This window comes from Lontra canadensis, unplaced genomic scaffold, assembly GCF_010015895.1.
Source record: "Lontra canadensis isolate GAN:19392208 unplaced genomic scaffold, GSC_riverotter_1.0 scaffold20, whole genome shotgun sequence".
Classification (NCBI taxonomy): Eukaryota; Metazoa; Chordata; class Mammalia; order Carnivora; family Mustelidae; genus Lontra; species Lontra canadensis.
The window spans coordinates 3,112,109-3,128,447 of NW_022631014.1; the positions used below are offsets into that span (position 1 = coordinate 3,112,109).

Genomic DNA, 16,339 nt, shown 5'->3' on the forward strand with positions numbered 1-16,339 from the left:
GGGGGTTTGGGGGCTGTGGGGGTGGGAAGCAGGGAGAAAAGACCTGTGATCAGAGATCTAACACAAAGCCCAAGCACAAAAATCTGTGCGATTTGTTTTGTTAGAACAGTGCTATTCCGGAGAAGAAGAATGTGAACCGCATATGTAATTTTAAATGTTCCAGTAGCCACATTTAAAAAGTAGAAAAGAAACCAGTCAAATGAATTTTCCTATTTTTTATTTAACTCCATGCATCTAAAATACTGCATGTAACCAATGTGAAACATGGGTCAAACATGTCACCAATGTGAAAAGAATTGAGAAGTTTTTACATTAGTCTTCTAAATCTGGTACATATTTTATATCTGCAGCACATTTCAGATTGGACTAGCTATATTTCTTTTTCTTTTTTTGAAGTTTTTTTTTATTTATCAGAGAGAGCACAAACGCAGGTAGAGAGGCAGGCGGAGGCAGAGAGAGGAAACAGGCTCCCCGCTGAGCAAGGAGCCGTATGCTGGACTCGATCCCACAACCCTGACATCACGACCTGAGCCGAAGGCAGCGGCTTAACCGACTGAGCCACCCAGGTGTCTATATTCAAGGGCTCAACAGCCACCTGTGGCTAGTGGCTACCATATTGGACAGTGTACACAGAAGGCTCTCACCCACAGTCAGCTGTGTTACATTTTATTTTTATGATTGAAAATTGTTGACATCTTTCTATCCCTGTCCTCCACTTTACACCCAACACTCCACAAAAAGGCTAAATCATAAATCATATTCACTGATCTCAAAGATGGTAGGGAAATGTGAAGCGTAAGGAAGATTTCTAGTAAGGGTTGCTAAAATATTAAATACTGGTATTCTGGTACAAGGAACCTGAGAAGTATCAAGATGGAAACCCCTGACTACACAGTGAAGCCTTCTCCATCATGTAGCTGGGAGCCTACAAAAGACTTGGAGGAGCTAGCAAATGTGGCCTCGAGCTGGGTGTGTCCCTCCTCGTTTCCTTGAGGTTGATAACTTCCTCAGTTTTGTGGATTTCCTTCCTAGTCCATGGGGCAGAGTTGCAGCTGGAGCCTTCAAGTATGCAAGGCTCAGTCATGGCGGAGGCCCCAGCCGGGTTCCAAGGACCTCTGGACAGTCTGGCTTGTTGCCTTGGCCAGCTTTATGGATGCGCTTTCTCAGAACTGACCACTTCATGGACATTTGCTTGGGGGCAGTGGTATCAAAGGGCATGCGTCTGCTGTCTGAGCTGCAGTTCTCAATTCCAGCTAGCAGAAAGGAAACCAGCCAAGACATTAAAATCCAAAATGTCTAGATCAAACAGCCTCTTTGCCTTTTTCTATTTTTATTTTTTGTGCATATGTAGGAAATTTTGAAGTCGGGAGTGGGGAGGGTAGCTGTCCTATAACTAGTGGGTATTGATCTCACGGAAAGCATTGAGTCCATTGCTGCCTGTTAAACAATTTTTATCTCTGTTCCTTTTTTAGGCCGAGGAGTCTTGTAAATGTAATGGCTGGAAAAATCCCAACCCTTCTCCTACTCCCCCGAGAGCTGACCTGCAGCAAATCATTGTCAGTCTAACAGAATCCTGCCGGAGTTGTAGCCATGCACTAGGTGAGTTCCTAAATATCTTCAAGGGAACTGTAACGATGTCACTGTTGCCTGAGAGTTCTAACTTACTGAATTTCGTGGGTTAGCCATACTTGCATGCTGTTTGCCTCTGGGTGACAACGGAGTCTGTTTAGTCACCGGAATTTGCGTGACAAGCCCTGTGCTGTTAGCACTGCCTTCTTACCATCTCTTCCCATTTTCCGCGGAGAGCGGGATTCGACTGGGGGATTGCCAGATAAGATGAAATGTGACAACTGAGCTAGCTGGTGTAAAGTGTGCCAGGTCCTGATTCATTCTGATCGGGGCCTGAGGGTCTTTGATCTCTAGGATAGAAAGCTCGACCAGCTGTTTTTTTGTCTACTTGTTACTACTACTACTACTACTACTACTACTGTTATTATTGTTATTATTATTATTATTATTATTATTTTCTGATTGTCTGAACTTTCTGAAAGTGCTTCATTGTATCCTTGTATTCTTTAGTTTCCTGCTTCTGGTAGTTCTCTCTCTTCCTCAGGGTTGTGTTTGGTGAATGTTTACTTGTGTTTTCCCTTTCAACCTTCTTATCTATCCCTGCAAGATAATCATTGTCAGTTTGGCAAGATAGACTCTGCCAGAGTTACTCAACAGGACTGTGCTAATATGTTCTTGTCCTGATATGAGTTTTAAGTTAAAAATTTTTAAATTGTGTTTGGTTTGGGTAGATAAAAGTTAACGGTAGTTTTCCCTAGATATTAACATTCCGATTCATACAGGATCAGCTTGGGATATTCTACGTCTCCACCTTCAGTTACCTAGTCTCCCAAAGAACGTTTCTATGTCCAGTTTACTGTCCAGGCTGCTCCTGATAGAACATTCTCACTGAAGTTGCTTACCACCACCCCCACCCCCGCCCCCGCCCATTTCTAAGTTGGTGGCTTCTTTTGGATGTTCTCTCTCTTTCAAGCTGCTTGGTGATATCAAATGGTTCAGTGTCAGCCTTCAAGGTAGCATGGTGTCAGGCCGAGTCTGAAATTTTATTTTGTACTCAGCTGGAGAGTATTTCAGTACTTAGAGAGTAGAAAAGTAGATCATGTGATCTTCCCAGGAAGTCACTGCACTGGACTAACCTTCTGAGAAAGGATAGAGAGAACCTTGATCTCACAGAAGAAATAAACACACCAATAATTACAGCATTATAATAACTGGCATCTAAAATAATGTAAGTTCTGATTTTTGAAACAGCCGGCGCAAAGGAAGAATTCCAGAAGTCACAGAACACCTTTGCTTATAACCTACCTTTTTCACAATTGATCCCTGAGCCAGTGCCCTTTAGAATTTGCCTGAGGAAATATGATGCAATATGAAGCTGGCTCAGAAACTTCTTAAGCCCTGGGCTCCAACTGTATTTGGTATTGATTGGGAAATCCGATTATCCTACATCAATTAACATTTAAAAACAGAGTTCTCTTTCTTAGCTGAGCAGATTGTCTCCATTCTGAGCATGTAAACAGACATGAATGCCCAAAGGCAAAAATGGCCTTTTACAAAGAAAAGCCAACTTTGTTCTCTTTTACATTTCTTAGCAAGCTTTGAAAACAAATACCCTTATTGGGTGATATATAATCAAGAATGGAAACAACAAAAAAGTATATATCCTTTGACCTGGCAAATTTCTGCCAGAAATTTAACCTACCTATAAATTAAGATGTGTCCTCAAACTCAAAGAACAGTTAATTATAGCCACATTAATGACATTAAAAAACTAGAAAAAACCTAAATACCCCAATGTAGGAGATAACTGCTTGAATTATGAAAATCTCTATTATAAATTCAATATGGCTATTAAAAATGATATATTTCCCAATATGGAAAGGCATTCTTAACATATTATAAATGAAAAAAGCAAGTCATAAAGCTGCTTAATTGGAAGTTTTATTATTTAGGACCAAATTAAGGCTCCAACAGCCCAATTTCAGATCTTGGCTCTCCAACTAGTCACTGTCCATTGGGGCGTGTTGTTCATCTGCTGGAGCTCCATTTGCTCAGCCCTGAGTCGAAGTTCATAGTATTTATCTCATAGAATTGTTGCGAGGCTTAAGTGAGGTAAAACGTATAAAAACTTTAGAATAGTACCTGGCAAATTATGAGCATTACTCTTAGCCCTTTTTGTTAATAGTGCTGTTCCCATTACTACCAGAGTTCTTTCACTTCAGCCAACAACTGCCCAGCTTAAGTAGGAAAACCGTGTTTATAAAAAGGTACCGGGAGCTCCCAGAAGCTGAAAACAATGGGAAACCCACTTTCAGTCTGGTCCGGGGAATCTCAGAAGCATAAATTTTGGGGCCTTCTGTCCAGGACACCCTGATGGGGTGAGGTCCATCGGCCCCTGTTCCGGTGAGTATGCCATCCCTAGAGGATGGGATCTGATTGGTGTAGCATCTGTCACGTGCCCAACCCTCATTGCACCCTTAGGGAACTGCGTGGAAGGTGGTCATTCCCACGCAGGCAAGCTGACTTAAGAACAGCATCATGGGGACGTCTGGGTGGCTCAGTGGGTTAAGCCTCTGCCTTCCGCTCAGGTCATGATCCCAGGCTCCTGAGATCCAGCCCTGCATTGGGCTCTCTGCTCAGCAGGGAGCCTGCTTCCTCCTCTCTCTCTCTGCCTGCCTCTCTGCCTACTTGTGCTCTCTGTCTGTCAAATAAATAAATAAAATCTTAAAAAAAAAAGAACAGCATCTTGAGTACAATCTCATTTATCAGTTTGGAAAATATGACATATTTTAATATGTACTAATAGGAGCAGCTCTGGTGGGATCATGTTCAGTTGCTGACAGTGCTTTTTCTCAGGGTATTGAGGTTTATAGGTGTTTTAAAAATATTTTTCTCCCTCTCCTCCCCCCCCATCCCTTTTCAGTCTGCTTTCTTAAAATTGAAATGTCTGTGCATTTTCAAGCTCTTGAAATTATTGGCAGAATGCCATAGTTTATGTATTGGTCTTATTATCGGGGCTGTAGAAAACCTTTTTCGGAGGTTATGCTTCCTCTCAAGCACAGCCCTCCACTTTAAAAAAAAACTTTTATTATGGAAAAGCTCCCACATATGTAAAGTTAGAAAGAATAGTTTAATAGGTGCCTTGTACTCATCGCACAGCTTTAATAATTAAAATTTGCCAACATCCAGAGCTCCTGGGTGGGTCAGTGGGTTAAGAATCTGACTCTTGATTTTGGCTCAGGTCATGATCTCAGGGTCCCAGGATCAAGCACTGACTCAGGCTCTGTGCTCAGCTCTCTGTGCCAAAAGAGTCTGCTTCAGATTCTTTCTCTCTCTCTCCCTCCCCTCCCCCTTGCTTGCTTGCTTGCTTGAGCCCTCTGTCTCTCAAACAAACAAATAAATTAACTAATTAACTAACTTTAAATAAAAATTTGCCTGTTTCCCTCCCCTCGCTTTTTTTTTTTTTTGCCCAGAGTATTTAAATCAGGTTTCATACATATTGTCCTGTTTGTGCAGATTACTTCTTAAATATTACCAGCAAAGTAGAGATTAGGGTATAGGGAATTCTGTTAGGCTTCACATAGGTCTGCATCCTGGGATGCATTTAAATTTGCATACACTGTCCTGATTTCCAGTCACTCTGCTGGGTATGGTGAATTCAGTCTCCAGTGATCATGCACATGGGTCAACCTAGAACATTCCTGTCCTTACCAACACATAACCTTCAAGCTTCTCGACTGAGACCATGTCTGTTCTGTAGCTTTGCTGTTGGGTACCCATTTCAGCCATACATTTTCTCTTGACAGTGAGCTCTGGTTTCATGTGGTCTCCTGAAGGTTAACTTCCATCCCAGGTGTCCTTGGTCTGCCATCATTGGATACTCCTCTGTGTCTTCTGGGTATAAAACATTCAGTTTAATGTTTTATAAATTAGGAATTAGGAAGCAAGAAATCTAGACTGGGCTCAGCGGTTTACCAGTCTCTTAACTTCTTTGCAGTTTGGTGTCTTCATCTACAGAGTGAAATGGTTAGTCTAGATCCATGCTGTCCAGTGTTATAGCCACTCGCTACATGAGCTAATGAGCACTTGAAATATAGCTACTCCAAATTAAGTTGAGCTTTAAGTATAAAATACCTGCCAGATTCTGAAAGCTCAGTATGAAAAAAGGGAGCTATCTCCTTAATATTATTATATGTTGAAATGATATTTTACGTATATTGAGTTAATGAAAAAAATATATATATATTTTATTTGACAGAGATCACAAGTAGGCAGAGAGGCAGGTAGAGAGAGAGAGGAAGGGAAGCAGGCTCCCGGCTGAGCGGAGAGCCCGATGCGGGGCTTGATCCCAGGACCCTAAGATCATGACCTGAGCAGGAAGGCAGAGGCTTTAATCCACTGAGCACCCAGGCGCCCCCTGAAATATATTATTAAAATTAATTTCACCTGTTTCTTTTTTCAGTGTTGCTAATGGATGACTTAAAATGACACATATGGCTCACATTAATTTTTTTTGGTTAGCGCTGGCCTAGAGCTTTCAGGTCCCCTCTCTGAAATTGTTTCTTATTTGGGATTGATACAGTCAGGTTCAGTTTACAGAAATTCAACAAAGGGTCCTAACACAGCACTTCAGTGGCCCAAACATTTCTCCTTATTTTAGTATTAATAACAATTCCTTATTCGGGAACTACTTATTTAAATAACAGTCTGGTTCTGTGATCTGGAAGGAGGAACCGTCATGGTGATCAAATCACGATTGGAATTTTTGTTGTCATTTTGGAGTCCATTGTTCTGAACTATGCCAGGTCGTACTGATTATTAAATTTGACTAGTGATAGTTCTTTGCAGTTGTATATAGGAGGGGTTTTTTGTTTGTTTGTTTGTTTTTTAAGATTTTCTTTTTTTTTGACAGAGAGATCATAAGTAGGCAGAGAGTCAGGGAGAGAGAGGGGGCAAACAGGCTCCCCGCTGAGCAGAGAGCCCAACACGGGACTTGATCCCCTGACCCTGACTGAGATCATGACCTGAGCCGAAGGCAGAGGCTTAACCTACTGAGCCACCCAGGCACCCCAGTATTTTTTTTTTTTTTTTCCAGTGCCATCACTTTCTGATAAACATAGACGCATAAACATGGGTCATGTAGACACTTATATTTAAACATTGCAATGGTAGACATTGACAGGTGCCTCCCCCCCAACCCCTGCCCTGTGGTTATGTCTGCTTACCTGCTTATTTACAGTAGAAACTTTCTAAGCAAAGTAAAGACTACCATGGACCAATTACACTAGAGCTTACTTTCTTGACTAGGAGTAGGTATGAAGGGACTATGAGTGTTTTTCTCATGGACTGTTTCAAACATTTAAATCATAAGTAAATCATTTTCTTTAGTCTTACCCATTTGCATAGACCTCTACCACTTAATCACTCCTAGTTCCCACTTATATTTGTACCGTGCAGATGCCAAGTGATATAAATAGGGGGCCTGGCACTGCCATCCGAGTCAAGTCATCATATTTCTCTTGGCTGGGTGTCCTCTGTTTTTGTTTTGTTTTTTTTTTTAAAGATTTTTTTTTTTTTTTTAAGATTTTATTTTTAAGTAATCTCTACACCCAACATGGGGTTTGAACCTACAACCCCAGGATCAAAAGTTGCATGCTCAATCAGCTGAGCCAGCTGGCTGTCCCTGTTTTCACTAATTCCATCTTTTACACATGGGGTTTAAAGTGGCCAGGAGCTGTGAGTCTGGGACAGCAGGAGTTAAGCGGGTAAATCTGGTAATATTTGTTCTCCTCACTTGATGTAAGTTACTTTTTCCTACCTTCCTTGGGTCACGAAGGCCTGTTGACTTTCTCTCTGTATGCCTCCTTCCAGCCCTGCCTGAATTCAGGTCTCTTCTCTGTGTTCTTTGGTTGTATATGCAGCAGCACCTGGAGTCCCCAGTTCTATCCTTGTGCACCTGGCTTCCCAAGAAAGTAGTGATCCAGTCTGATCTAAACATTCTCCCGTTTAGCCCCTCTGAGCCTCCCACTCTCTTCCGGATGACGTCCGGCTTTGGCTGAGCCTGCAGGATTGTTCTGGCCTCTACTGTCTGGCCTTTCCCCCTGCCATCTCTGCTGCATTTTGGCCACCAGGCTGCTCCTTGTTCTTGGCATGTTCTTTGCCCTTTCTCCCACCTCTGCTGTAGACCTGGAGGCTCACACCACCTGCCCAGCATTTCCTTCATTCTCCAGGGGAAGGCTTCTCACCTCCAAGGTTTGACGTGTCTAGAGCCTGGTAGAGAGAATAAAGGTTTTCTTGGGGTTGCATTGCAGTGTTTGTTCCTTGCATCACTATAATTATTTATAATTATATATATAAGATATATAATAAATGATTATATAATCTGTAATTATATATAATTTATAATAATTTATTGTAGGCTTTCTGTAGGATACTAAGATTAAGGACTGACTTTTTCTCTACTTCCTAATCTGGTCTGTTCCTTGGGCATAATTTGGCTTATTCCTTCATTGAGAAACACTCACTGAATTCAGGAGTACTAAAAAGATACCGGTTGCAGTTATTTGCAGGGGAGCTCTCACAGTTTATAGTCCGTGCCTGCGCTGTGCGTAACAGTAGCTGCTAGTCTCCTGTGGCCGCTGAGCTCTTGAACTGTGGCGTGAATTGCTACGCACCGCAAGTGTAAAATGCACGCTGGTTTTGTAAAACGACAAAAGAATGTACACTAGTGATAATTTTGTACATTGAGTTCATGTTAAAATGAAAAATCTGGTGTGAAGTTAAATAAAATGTATTAATAAAATTTCACCTATTTTACCTTTCTAAAAGTGGCTGCTAGAATATTTATATGTATATTTGTGGCTTGTATCCTGTTTCTGCTGGACTGAACTCATCTAAAGGGCTCTTAATCTTTAACTTCTCTTTTTCTCCATCCAGATCTGAGATTTCAAAAGAGGAAACCACTTTTAAGTGATAAACTTTGGCACGTCAGTCAATTCAGAAGGTTTCATTGAAGGAATTTGTTTTACCTCTTTTAGCTTTGACCTCAAATTCCCATGAGCACAAAATGTGTTTGAACAGCTTACAAGGGCTGCGGATGCCGTGCTGTTTGCTTTCTTTCCAGTCCAGAGGAGTGGAGACATGGTAGCGGCCTGCCCAGCTGCTGCCTGTTCACAGTGCAGGGCATGTGAGGACTGGCAGGCCTCAAGAGAAGTGCAGGCCAGTGATCCACAGGGCCAGAGCCGAGAGAGGGTCCCAGCATATGGTGACAGTGTGCTTCCTGTTCCCAGCAAGGCAACAGCTGCACCGTGATCCTTGGCTGCAGGCGTTTGGCAGGTCTCCCTGGGGCACCCTGCGCCTTTGCAAGTCTGGCACAGCGCTGAGAGGTGCCAAGGTACATCCTCCTGGAGCGAGAGAAAGAGAGCAGAACCTCCCACAGTCTTCTGGCTCCCACCTTCCCCCTGCTTCCCTTGGCTCTCTACACACGGGGGACACTGGGCGAAGCCATGGGTGACGAGAAAGAGTGAGCTTTTCCCACAAGTCAGGGGTTGGCCAGTTTGGGGTAATGCTATCCATGCTTTGTACCATATTCTCAGAAGACTATTTGAAATGAAAGCAGGGTCCTTTCTATTTGATTATTCAGTGCCAGGTGAATGGAAGATTTAAAAAAAAAACAAACTTAGAGAAAAATCATGAGAAAAGTAACAAAGGACATCTCCAAAGCAAAACCCCATTTTGCTCACATTTACCTGTTGGTAGCTTTTATACCTGTTGGTATTTGCTTTTTTTTTTTTTTCTTTTAAATATGTGTGTGTGTAGATCTATATATATATTTTTCCTGGATCGTATGAACTTATGTTGCATATACATCATAGCCTTTTCCCCCTACATACATTGTGTATTTCCTAAAATCAAAGATATTCTTTTACCTAACCTTAGTTCAGTTACCAGCTTAAGTAAATTTTAGCATTTATGTCATACTTTAATGTACTGTTTGTATTCTTTTATCCGTTGGCCCAAAAATGTTCTTTGTAGCGTATTTTCCTTCACAGGTAAGCATCAGTCTAGAATAAATGTGTAGTTAGTTATCATGTGAAGGAAAACAGTTTGTCTACTCATACTCAAAACCTTTCCAGAATACTTCTGGTGCCAAATGTGTGGGGTTTTACACACGAGCAATTCTCCAGCTCTCCAGTGGACAGCTGGAGGGTATCTTGCAAATTCTAACTCACTTCTACACTGCCTATAGTTAGTGCAGACCCCACAGGTTAAAGGCTCAATCCCTCTCCTTCCTTCACTTCCGATGCCAGTTGCATGTCCCAGTTTTACCTGTGCTTCTGACCAACTGGATGTAAACTGGGAGATTCCGACGACCCCTTCCTGGGGTTGGATAATTTTCTAGAGCAGCTCACAGAACTAAGGAAGAAGGTTTTCTTATTTGATTACTGGTTTATCATAAAGAGATGCCCAGAGCAAGGCAGGGGGAAAGGAGCATGAAGTTCTAAGCACACCACTCTCCCAGCACCTTTCTGCAAACACCCTTTGGAAGTTCTCCAGACTCTTTCTGTTAGGGTTTGATGGAGACCACATTATGTAGTGATGATTGATTGCATCTTTGACTATTAGCGATTAATTTGGCCTCCAGACCACCTCCTATCCCCACCATAGGTAGGAAAGGTGGGGCTGAAAATTCCAACCCTTAGTGACTTCTTTGGTTTCCCTGGCAAACAGCCCCCATCCTTCAGGGACTTTAAAAGGTCATTAACAGAAACTCAGGTGTGATTGCAAGGGACTTGTTATGAATAACAAAAGACTCTTCTTTCACGTTATTGCTCTCATTACTTCCGAAATTCTGAGGGTTTTAGAAACCCAGTGCCAGGGGGAAAAAAAAAAAAAAAAAAAAAGCACTGTGCCATGAACAAAAACCAAATATGTATTTCTTTATAAGTTGCGGTATCACAACAGGTCCTTTTAGTTTCCTTTAATCTGGAGCCGTTCCTCAGCTTTTTTTCTGTTTTGCTTTGTTTTGTTTTGTTTTGTTTTTGGTCTTTTGTGACCTAGACATTTTGGTGGAGGAATGTTTTAAGTTTTAAAAACAAGCTTGTTAGAGAGCTAGGAGAAAATACACTTTTGTCCTTTTCTGTTCAGGAAGGGAGGACCTTTGCAAGCAAGACCTTAAAGAAATGCCAAGCATAGATTCGACTTTATGAAAAATTTAGAATTCCTTTACAGCCTACCCAAAAGCCCAACAAAATCTGGGAGCATTTACAATGAATAGGACAGACTTAAAGCTCTTTCAAGGCAATAAGAAAAAGACTAACAGCCTAAAACACAGGCAGGGGATCTGAAAGTAGTGCCCAAAAGAACAAATACAGATGGCCAGGAACCTGAAAAACAACCCCCTCCAAGGGCATTCCAGTGAATGCGAATCAGAAGAGCGGGGACTCATTAATTTTCAAGATTGATTCAATTACTGAGAACGATTCTTCACTGTAGGCAGGAGTGGGGGAAGGCGCTTTCTCTCACAGGGTTGGTAGAGTGCGCATTGACGGGAACTTCTCTGGTGGTGGAAGGTAAACCAAGCAGTAGATCCAAGCACTTGCTTGCTTGCTTGCTTTATTTATTTATTTATTTATTTATTTAAAAGGTTGGTTTTGTTTTTTGAAAGATTTTACTTATTTATTTGACACAGGGAGAGAGAGAGAGAGAGAGAGAGATCACAAGTAAGCAGAGAGGCAGGCAGAGGAAGAAGGGGAAGCAGGCTCCCTGCTGAGCAGAGAGCCCAAAGCTGGGACTTGATCCCAGGACTCCAGGATCATGACCTGAGCCAAAGGCAGAGGCTTAACCCACTGAGCCACCCAGGTGCCCCTAAAAGGTGTTATTTTTTAAGGCATCTCCACACCCAGCCTGGGGCTCAAACTCACAACCGTGAGATGTGGAGTTGCACGCCCCACCGCCCAAGCTGGCCAGGTGCCCCTACAGGAGCTTTAAATAGCAGTAATTTCGCGTTACGAGTTCTGCGGCAGATGAACTGCTGTAGATTTGTGGATTATAGGTGACAGATTTTGAGTTTTTATTTTTTAGTTTTTAGTCACTCCAACTACACCAGAGAGGCCCGTTCTTTAGGAAAATAAGTTTTAGATAATTGAAGGTAACGTATTAGCATCAAAAAGGCTTCTTTAGAAAAGATTAAAAGAAGGGTTTCTTTCCGTGAGGAGTGACCCTTTTTAGTTAAAAATGAGTTACCGGTACAATAGCTAGTTTAGCTTGGTAGTTAGAGTGAGGTGCTCCCGGGTATTTGCATGGGTTAGGGGTGATTATGGGCTCCTGAGGAAGTCCTGTCTGTTTCTGGTCAGCAGGTCGGGAGACTCCGTGTTTGGATTTGGTAGAAGTGGGCTCATTTGTAGAAAATGGTGTTCTAGGAAGAGTACCCTGGGCTCAGAGAACACAGTCTGGGGGTTTCGGTACTCTGGGCTTGAGATCCCAGTGACCAGCAAGGTAGGAATAGGGAAGAATGGTGACTCTGGGAGACAGTGAGGAAGCTTCCTGGAATCTGGTGACTGGGAATACGCAACGCAGGAGGTAAAGGACAACAAAGGAATGGATGACAGGCTGCCTCTCACAAGCAGGGCTGGCAAGAGGGAATTGCCGTCTTGAGGAGGCCCGTTAGGATTTTGACCCGAGGGTGAAGTTTGCCTTGATGGTGGCACACTGATGCTGAACTGGGGAGGTTGTAAGGTAGTTGGTGGTGTGGATGTGATGAGAGGAGAGAGCTGACAGCTAGATACAGAGACTGGAAAAGAGGTCTTGGTCAGAAGGGGCCCGTAGGTGGAGAGTGTGAGCACACAGCAGGTCCATACGGTGAAGTATTTATACAGTGCAGACCTGACTGTCCTTGTCTAGCTTTCTCGTTCCAGGGAAGCTTCTCTTTCCTAGCAACTTGTCCAAACCTACTGGCCTGTTGTTTGTTTTTTGTTTTGTTCTCTCCCCCTTCTCAAGGGGATGAACCACCCCTCTACTTTCATCTGTCTTCCCCCATCCCATCGTTTATACAAGGAAGCTTAACCCTTTTCATACAGTAGTATCCTTCTGCCTCAGTATATCCCCTTGTACCTCAGACGCCCCTTTATTTTATTCTCAGAGGAAGAGATACCTACACTCTTGTGCTGCAGAGGTTAGCCCCGTGTGTCCAGTTCCGCCTTTCCCTCCCTCCTTCTGGGAAACTTGCTGTTCTGTTTGCCCCCAGTCTCCAGCTCCTTAGTTCTTTGTGCTTTGGCTTATACACAGAGCTTTGAGGAGAGATCACAGACTTCATTATACAGAGAATCAGAAGGAAATGAACTTCCTCAGGTCTCACTTCTTAGGCATTTTAATGTTTATCTAGTCTGCTCTTCAGAATATGCTGGAAGATGTTTACACACAATGCTTTCCAAACTGTGGAGCCCCCCCACCACAAGAGGAGGGGATGCCCCCCCCCAACTTCTCCTTCTGAAAAATAGGCATTTCCACCTTTGTTTTAACCAGAATAGCTCTTTCTAGTTCTGATTAAGAATTCATTTGGGTTGGTGCGTGAGGCGAGCGGAGCCAGAGTTGAGACCAGAGGCCGAACTCGGGATCTGACAAGATGGCCGAGCTGCCCCGCAGGATTATCAAGGAAACCCAGCGTTTGCTGGCAGAACCAGTTCCTGGCATTAAAGCAGAACCAGATGAGAGCAACGCCCGTTATTTTCATGTGGTCATTGCTGGCCCTCAGGATTCCCCCTTTGAGGGAGGGACTTTTAAGCTTGAACTATTCCTACCAGAAGAATACCCGATGGCAGCCCCTAAAGTACATTTCATGAACAAAATTTATCATCCTAATGTAGACAAGTTGGGAAGAATATGTTTAGATATTTTGAAAGATAAGTGGTCCCCAGCACTGCAGATCTGCACAGTTCTGCTGTCGATCCAGGCTTTGTTAAGTGCTCCCAATCCGGATGATCCGTTAGCAAACGATGTAGCAGAGCAGTGGAAGACCAACGAGGCCCAAGCCATAGAAACAGCTAGAGCATGGACTAGGCTATATGCCATGAATAATATTTAAAATCGATCTGATCATCAAGTGTGCATCACTTATCCTGTTCTGCCAAGACTTCTTCCTTTTTTGTTTGCATTTAATGGACACAGTCTTAGGAACATTACAGAATAAAACCCAGACATCTTCAGTCCTTTGGTGATGAAATGCACATTAGCAAATCTATGTCTTGTCCTGATTCACTGTTGTAAAGCATGAGTAGAGGCTAGAAGTACCATCTGGATTGTTGTGAAACGTATAAAAGCAGCGGCCTTTCTCTGCTTTTATTCATTTCCCCCATCATGGTTAAGCACTGTGAATGAAGGTAGTTGTCAGGGTTAGCTGCAGGGGTGTGGGTGTTTTTCTTTATTACTTTTTTGAGGGGGAGAGGTAGTTTTATTTTAATTTTATGGGCTCCTTTCCCCCTTTTTATGGTGATCTAATTGCATTGGTTAAAAGCAGCTAACCAGTTCTTTAGAATATGCTCTCTAGCCAAGTCTAACTTTATTTAGACACTGTAGATGGACAAGCTTGATTGTTTGAACCAAAATGGGAACATTAAACAAACATCACAGCCTTCACTAATAACATTGTGACTTTGCTGTCAAGTGTAGAATCCTTCCTTCAAGAAAAAGCTTGTGACCATTTTGTATGGCTTGTCTGGAAACTAATGTAAATCTTATGTTTTAGTAAAATATTTTTTGTTATTCTAAAAAAAAAAAAAGAATTCATTTGGGTTAAGTGTTTTGTGACTTAAAGAAAATGAGCTACTGGTTTAAAAAATAAATCATGGGGGCACCTGGGTGGCTCAGTCATTGGGTGTCTGCCTTTGGCTCGGGTCATGATCCCAGGGTCCTGGGATTGAGCCCGGTGGGCTCCCTGATAGCAGGAAGCCTGCTTCTCCCTCTCCCACTCCCCCAGCTTGTGTTCCCTCTCTCAGTGTGTGTCTATCAAATAAATAAATAAAATGTTTAAAAAATAAATAAATCATGGCTTGTACTTCCATGAGTTAAACTCACGTTAGCACCTTAGTTAGACTGTTTCATACTGGGGTGAATCTGAAGGAATTGATGTTATATATATTTTTAAAAGATTTTATTTATTTATTTGACAGAGGCACAGTAAGAGAGGGAACACATGCAGGGGGAGTGGGAGAGAGAGAAGCTGGTTCCCTGCTGAGCAGGGAACAGAATGCGGGACTCTGGGATTAGGATCTGAGCCAAAGGCAGACTCTTAAACTTAACTGACTGAGCCACGCAGGCACGCTGAATTGATGTTATATTGTGAGCTGATTGCTTTCATGGCTTATCACTGAAAAGCAATTAAACATTACAAGGCAAAAATAGTCTTCAGTAAAATTATTTCTGTAAATAACTGACATAAAAATTTGACTTAATTGTCTCCAGAATGAGGCTCATGTCCCAAAGGCTTCAGACTGACCTCAAGGAAAATTTTGCAGACTTTAAAAAAAAAAAAAAAAAAGGATGACCCGTCCAAACACTCTACCTAGAAGGAAGTCTAATTTGGGGCCTCTTTTAGAAAATGTTGAAGTCACATATTGGATAGCCAAGTAGAAAGGAATAGATTTGCATTTTATTTTTTCACATGCACACACATATATATATTTGTAGTTTTCCCATGATATGTTACTTAGGTTCTGAGAGACATTTTAGTCAGTTACTCTATTTCTGTTTGGTAATATAACAATACAGTGTTGGTGTTTTCACATTTAGATGTATGTACTAGATTTATTCTACAATATCTAAGGCAGACAGATCACCAAATCTCCTTTCTTTCCTCTTATCTTTTAAAAATGCATGTAGAGGGGCCTCTTGGTGGCTTAGTTGGTTAAGTGTCTGCCTTCCGCTCAGTTCATGATCCCAAAGTTCTGGAATCGAGCCCCACGTTGGGCTCCCTACTCCGTGGAGAGCCTGCTTCTCCCTCACCCTCTGTCTGCTGCGCTGCCTACTTGTGCACTCTCTCTCCCTTTCACAAAAAAAGAAATAAAATCTTTAAATAAAATGCATATAGTTATGTGTACATGATGCCCATCACCAATATCCTATGACCTTGGGCCCATCACTCTGCCTTTCCATTTTTCTGCACAAAGAAGGGAATGAAAAGGGGGTGGCTTCTACCCCCCTGATTCTGAGTTCTTTAACCTGGCTTCCTTGTGGACATTTACAAGTCCCAACCTCTTAGTATCCTAATTAAGTATCCTAATTAAGTATCCTTAATCCTCTTGACTCTGAAAATGGTTTTGATTGGGTATTTTATTTTTTTATTATTTTTAAAATTTCTTATTTATTTATTTGACACACAGAGAGAGCACGCAAGTAGGCAGAGAGGCAGGCAGAGAGAGGGAGGGAAGCAGGCTCCCTGCTGAGCAGAGAGCCCAGTGCGGGGCGGGGCTTGATCCCACACTCTGGGATCATGACCTGAGCCGAAGGCAGAGGCTTAACCCCCTGAGCCACCCAGGCACCCTTGATCGGGTATTTTAGTTTGTACTCCCTCAGAAGCAGATTCCAAGACAAGGATTTGAATATAAGAAGTTTATTGGCGGGGGTGGGGGGAACCTGGGTGGCTCAGTGGGTTAAAGACTCTGCCTTCAGCTCAGGTCACGATCCCAGAGTGCTGGGATCGAGCCCCGCATCAGGCTCTCTGCTCAGCAGGGAGCCTGCCTCCCCCCCCCCCCCCCCCCCCCCCCCCCCCCCCCTC

General features: G+C 42.7%; 2 protein-coding genes across 9 annotated transcripts in view; both read left to right on the top strand.

Annotated features, from left to right (window-relative positions):
• The window catches only part of KAT2B (lysine acetyltransferase 2B), a 101,915-nt gene that overhangs the window by 29,791 nt on the left and 55,785 nt on the right, over positions 1-16,339 (top strand). For all 8 annotated transcript variants that reach the window (XR_004383082.1, XM_032860945.1, XM_032860941.1 and 5 more), the window contains exon 2: positions 1,473-1,599. Coding sequence is in view for 6 of the 8 variants with exons in the window: in XM_032860945.1 (XP_032716836.1) it covers positions 1,473-1,599 (127 nt within the window). In the remaining 2 variants the exon portion in view is untranslated. The remainder of the gene's footprint in view (positions 1-1,472; positions 1,600-16,339) is intronic.
• LOC116869652 (ubiquitin-conjugating enzyme E2 N-like) lies at positions 13,140-13,734 on the top strand. The gene has a single exon (XM_032860947.1). The coding sequence runs from the start codon at positions 13,193-13,195 to the stop codon at positions 13,649-13,651; it is 459 nt and encodes a 152-aa protein (XP_032716838.1). The 5' UTR covers positions 13,140-13,192; the 3' UTR covers positions 13,652-13,734.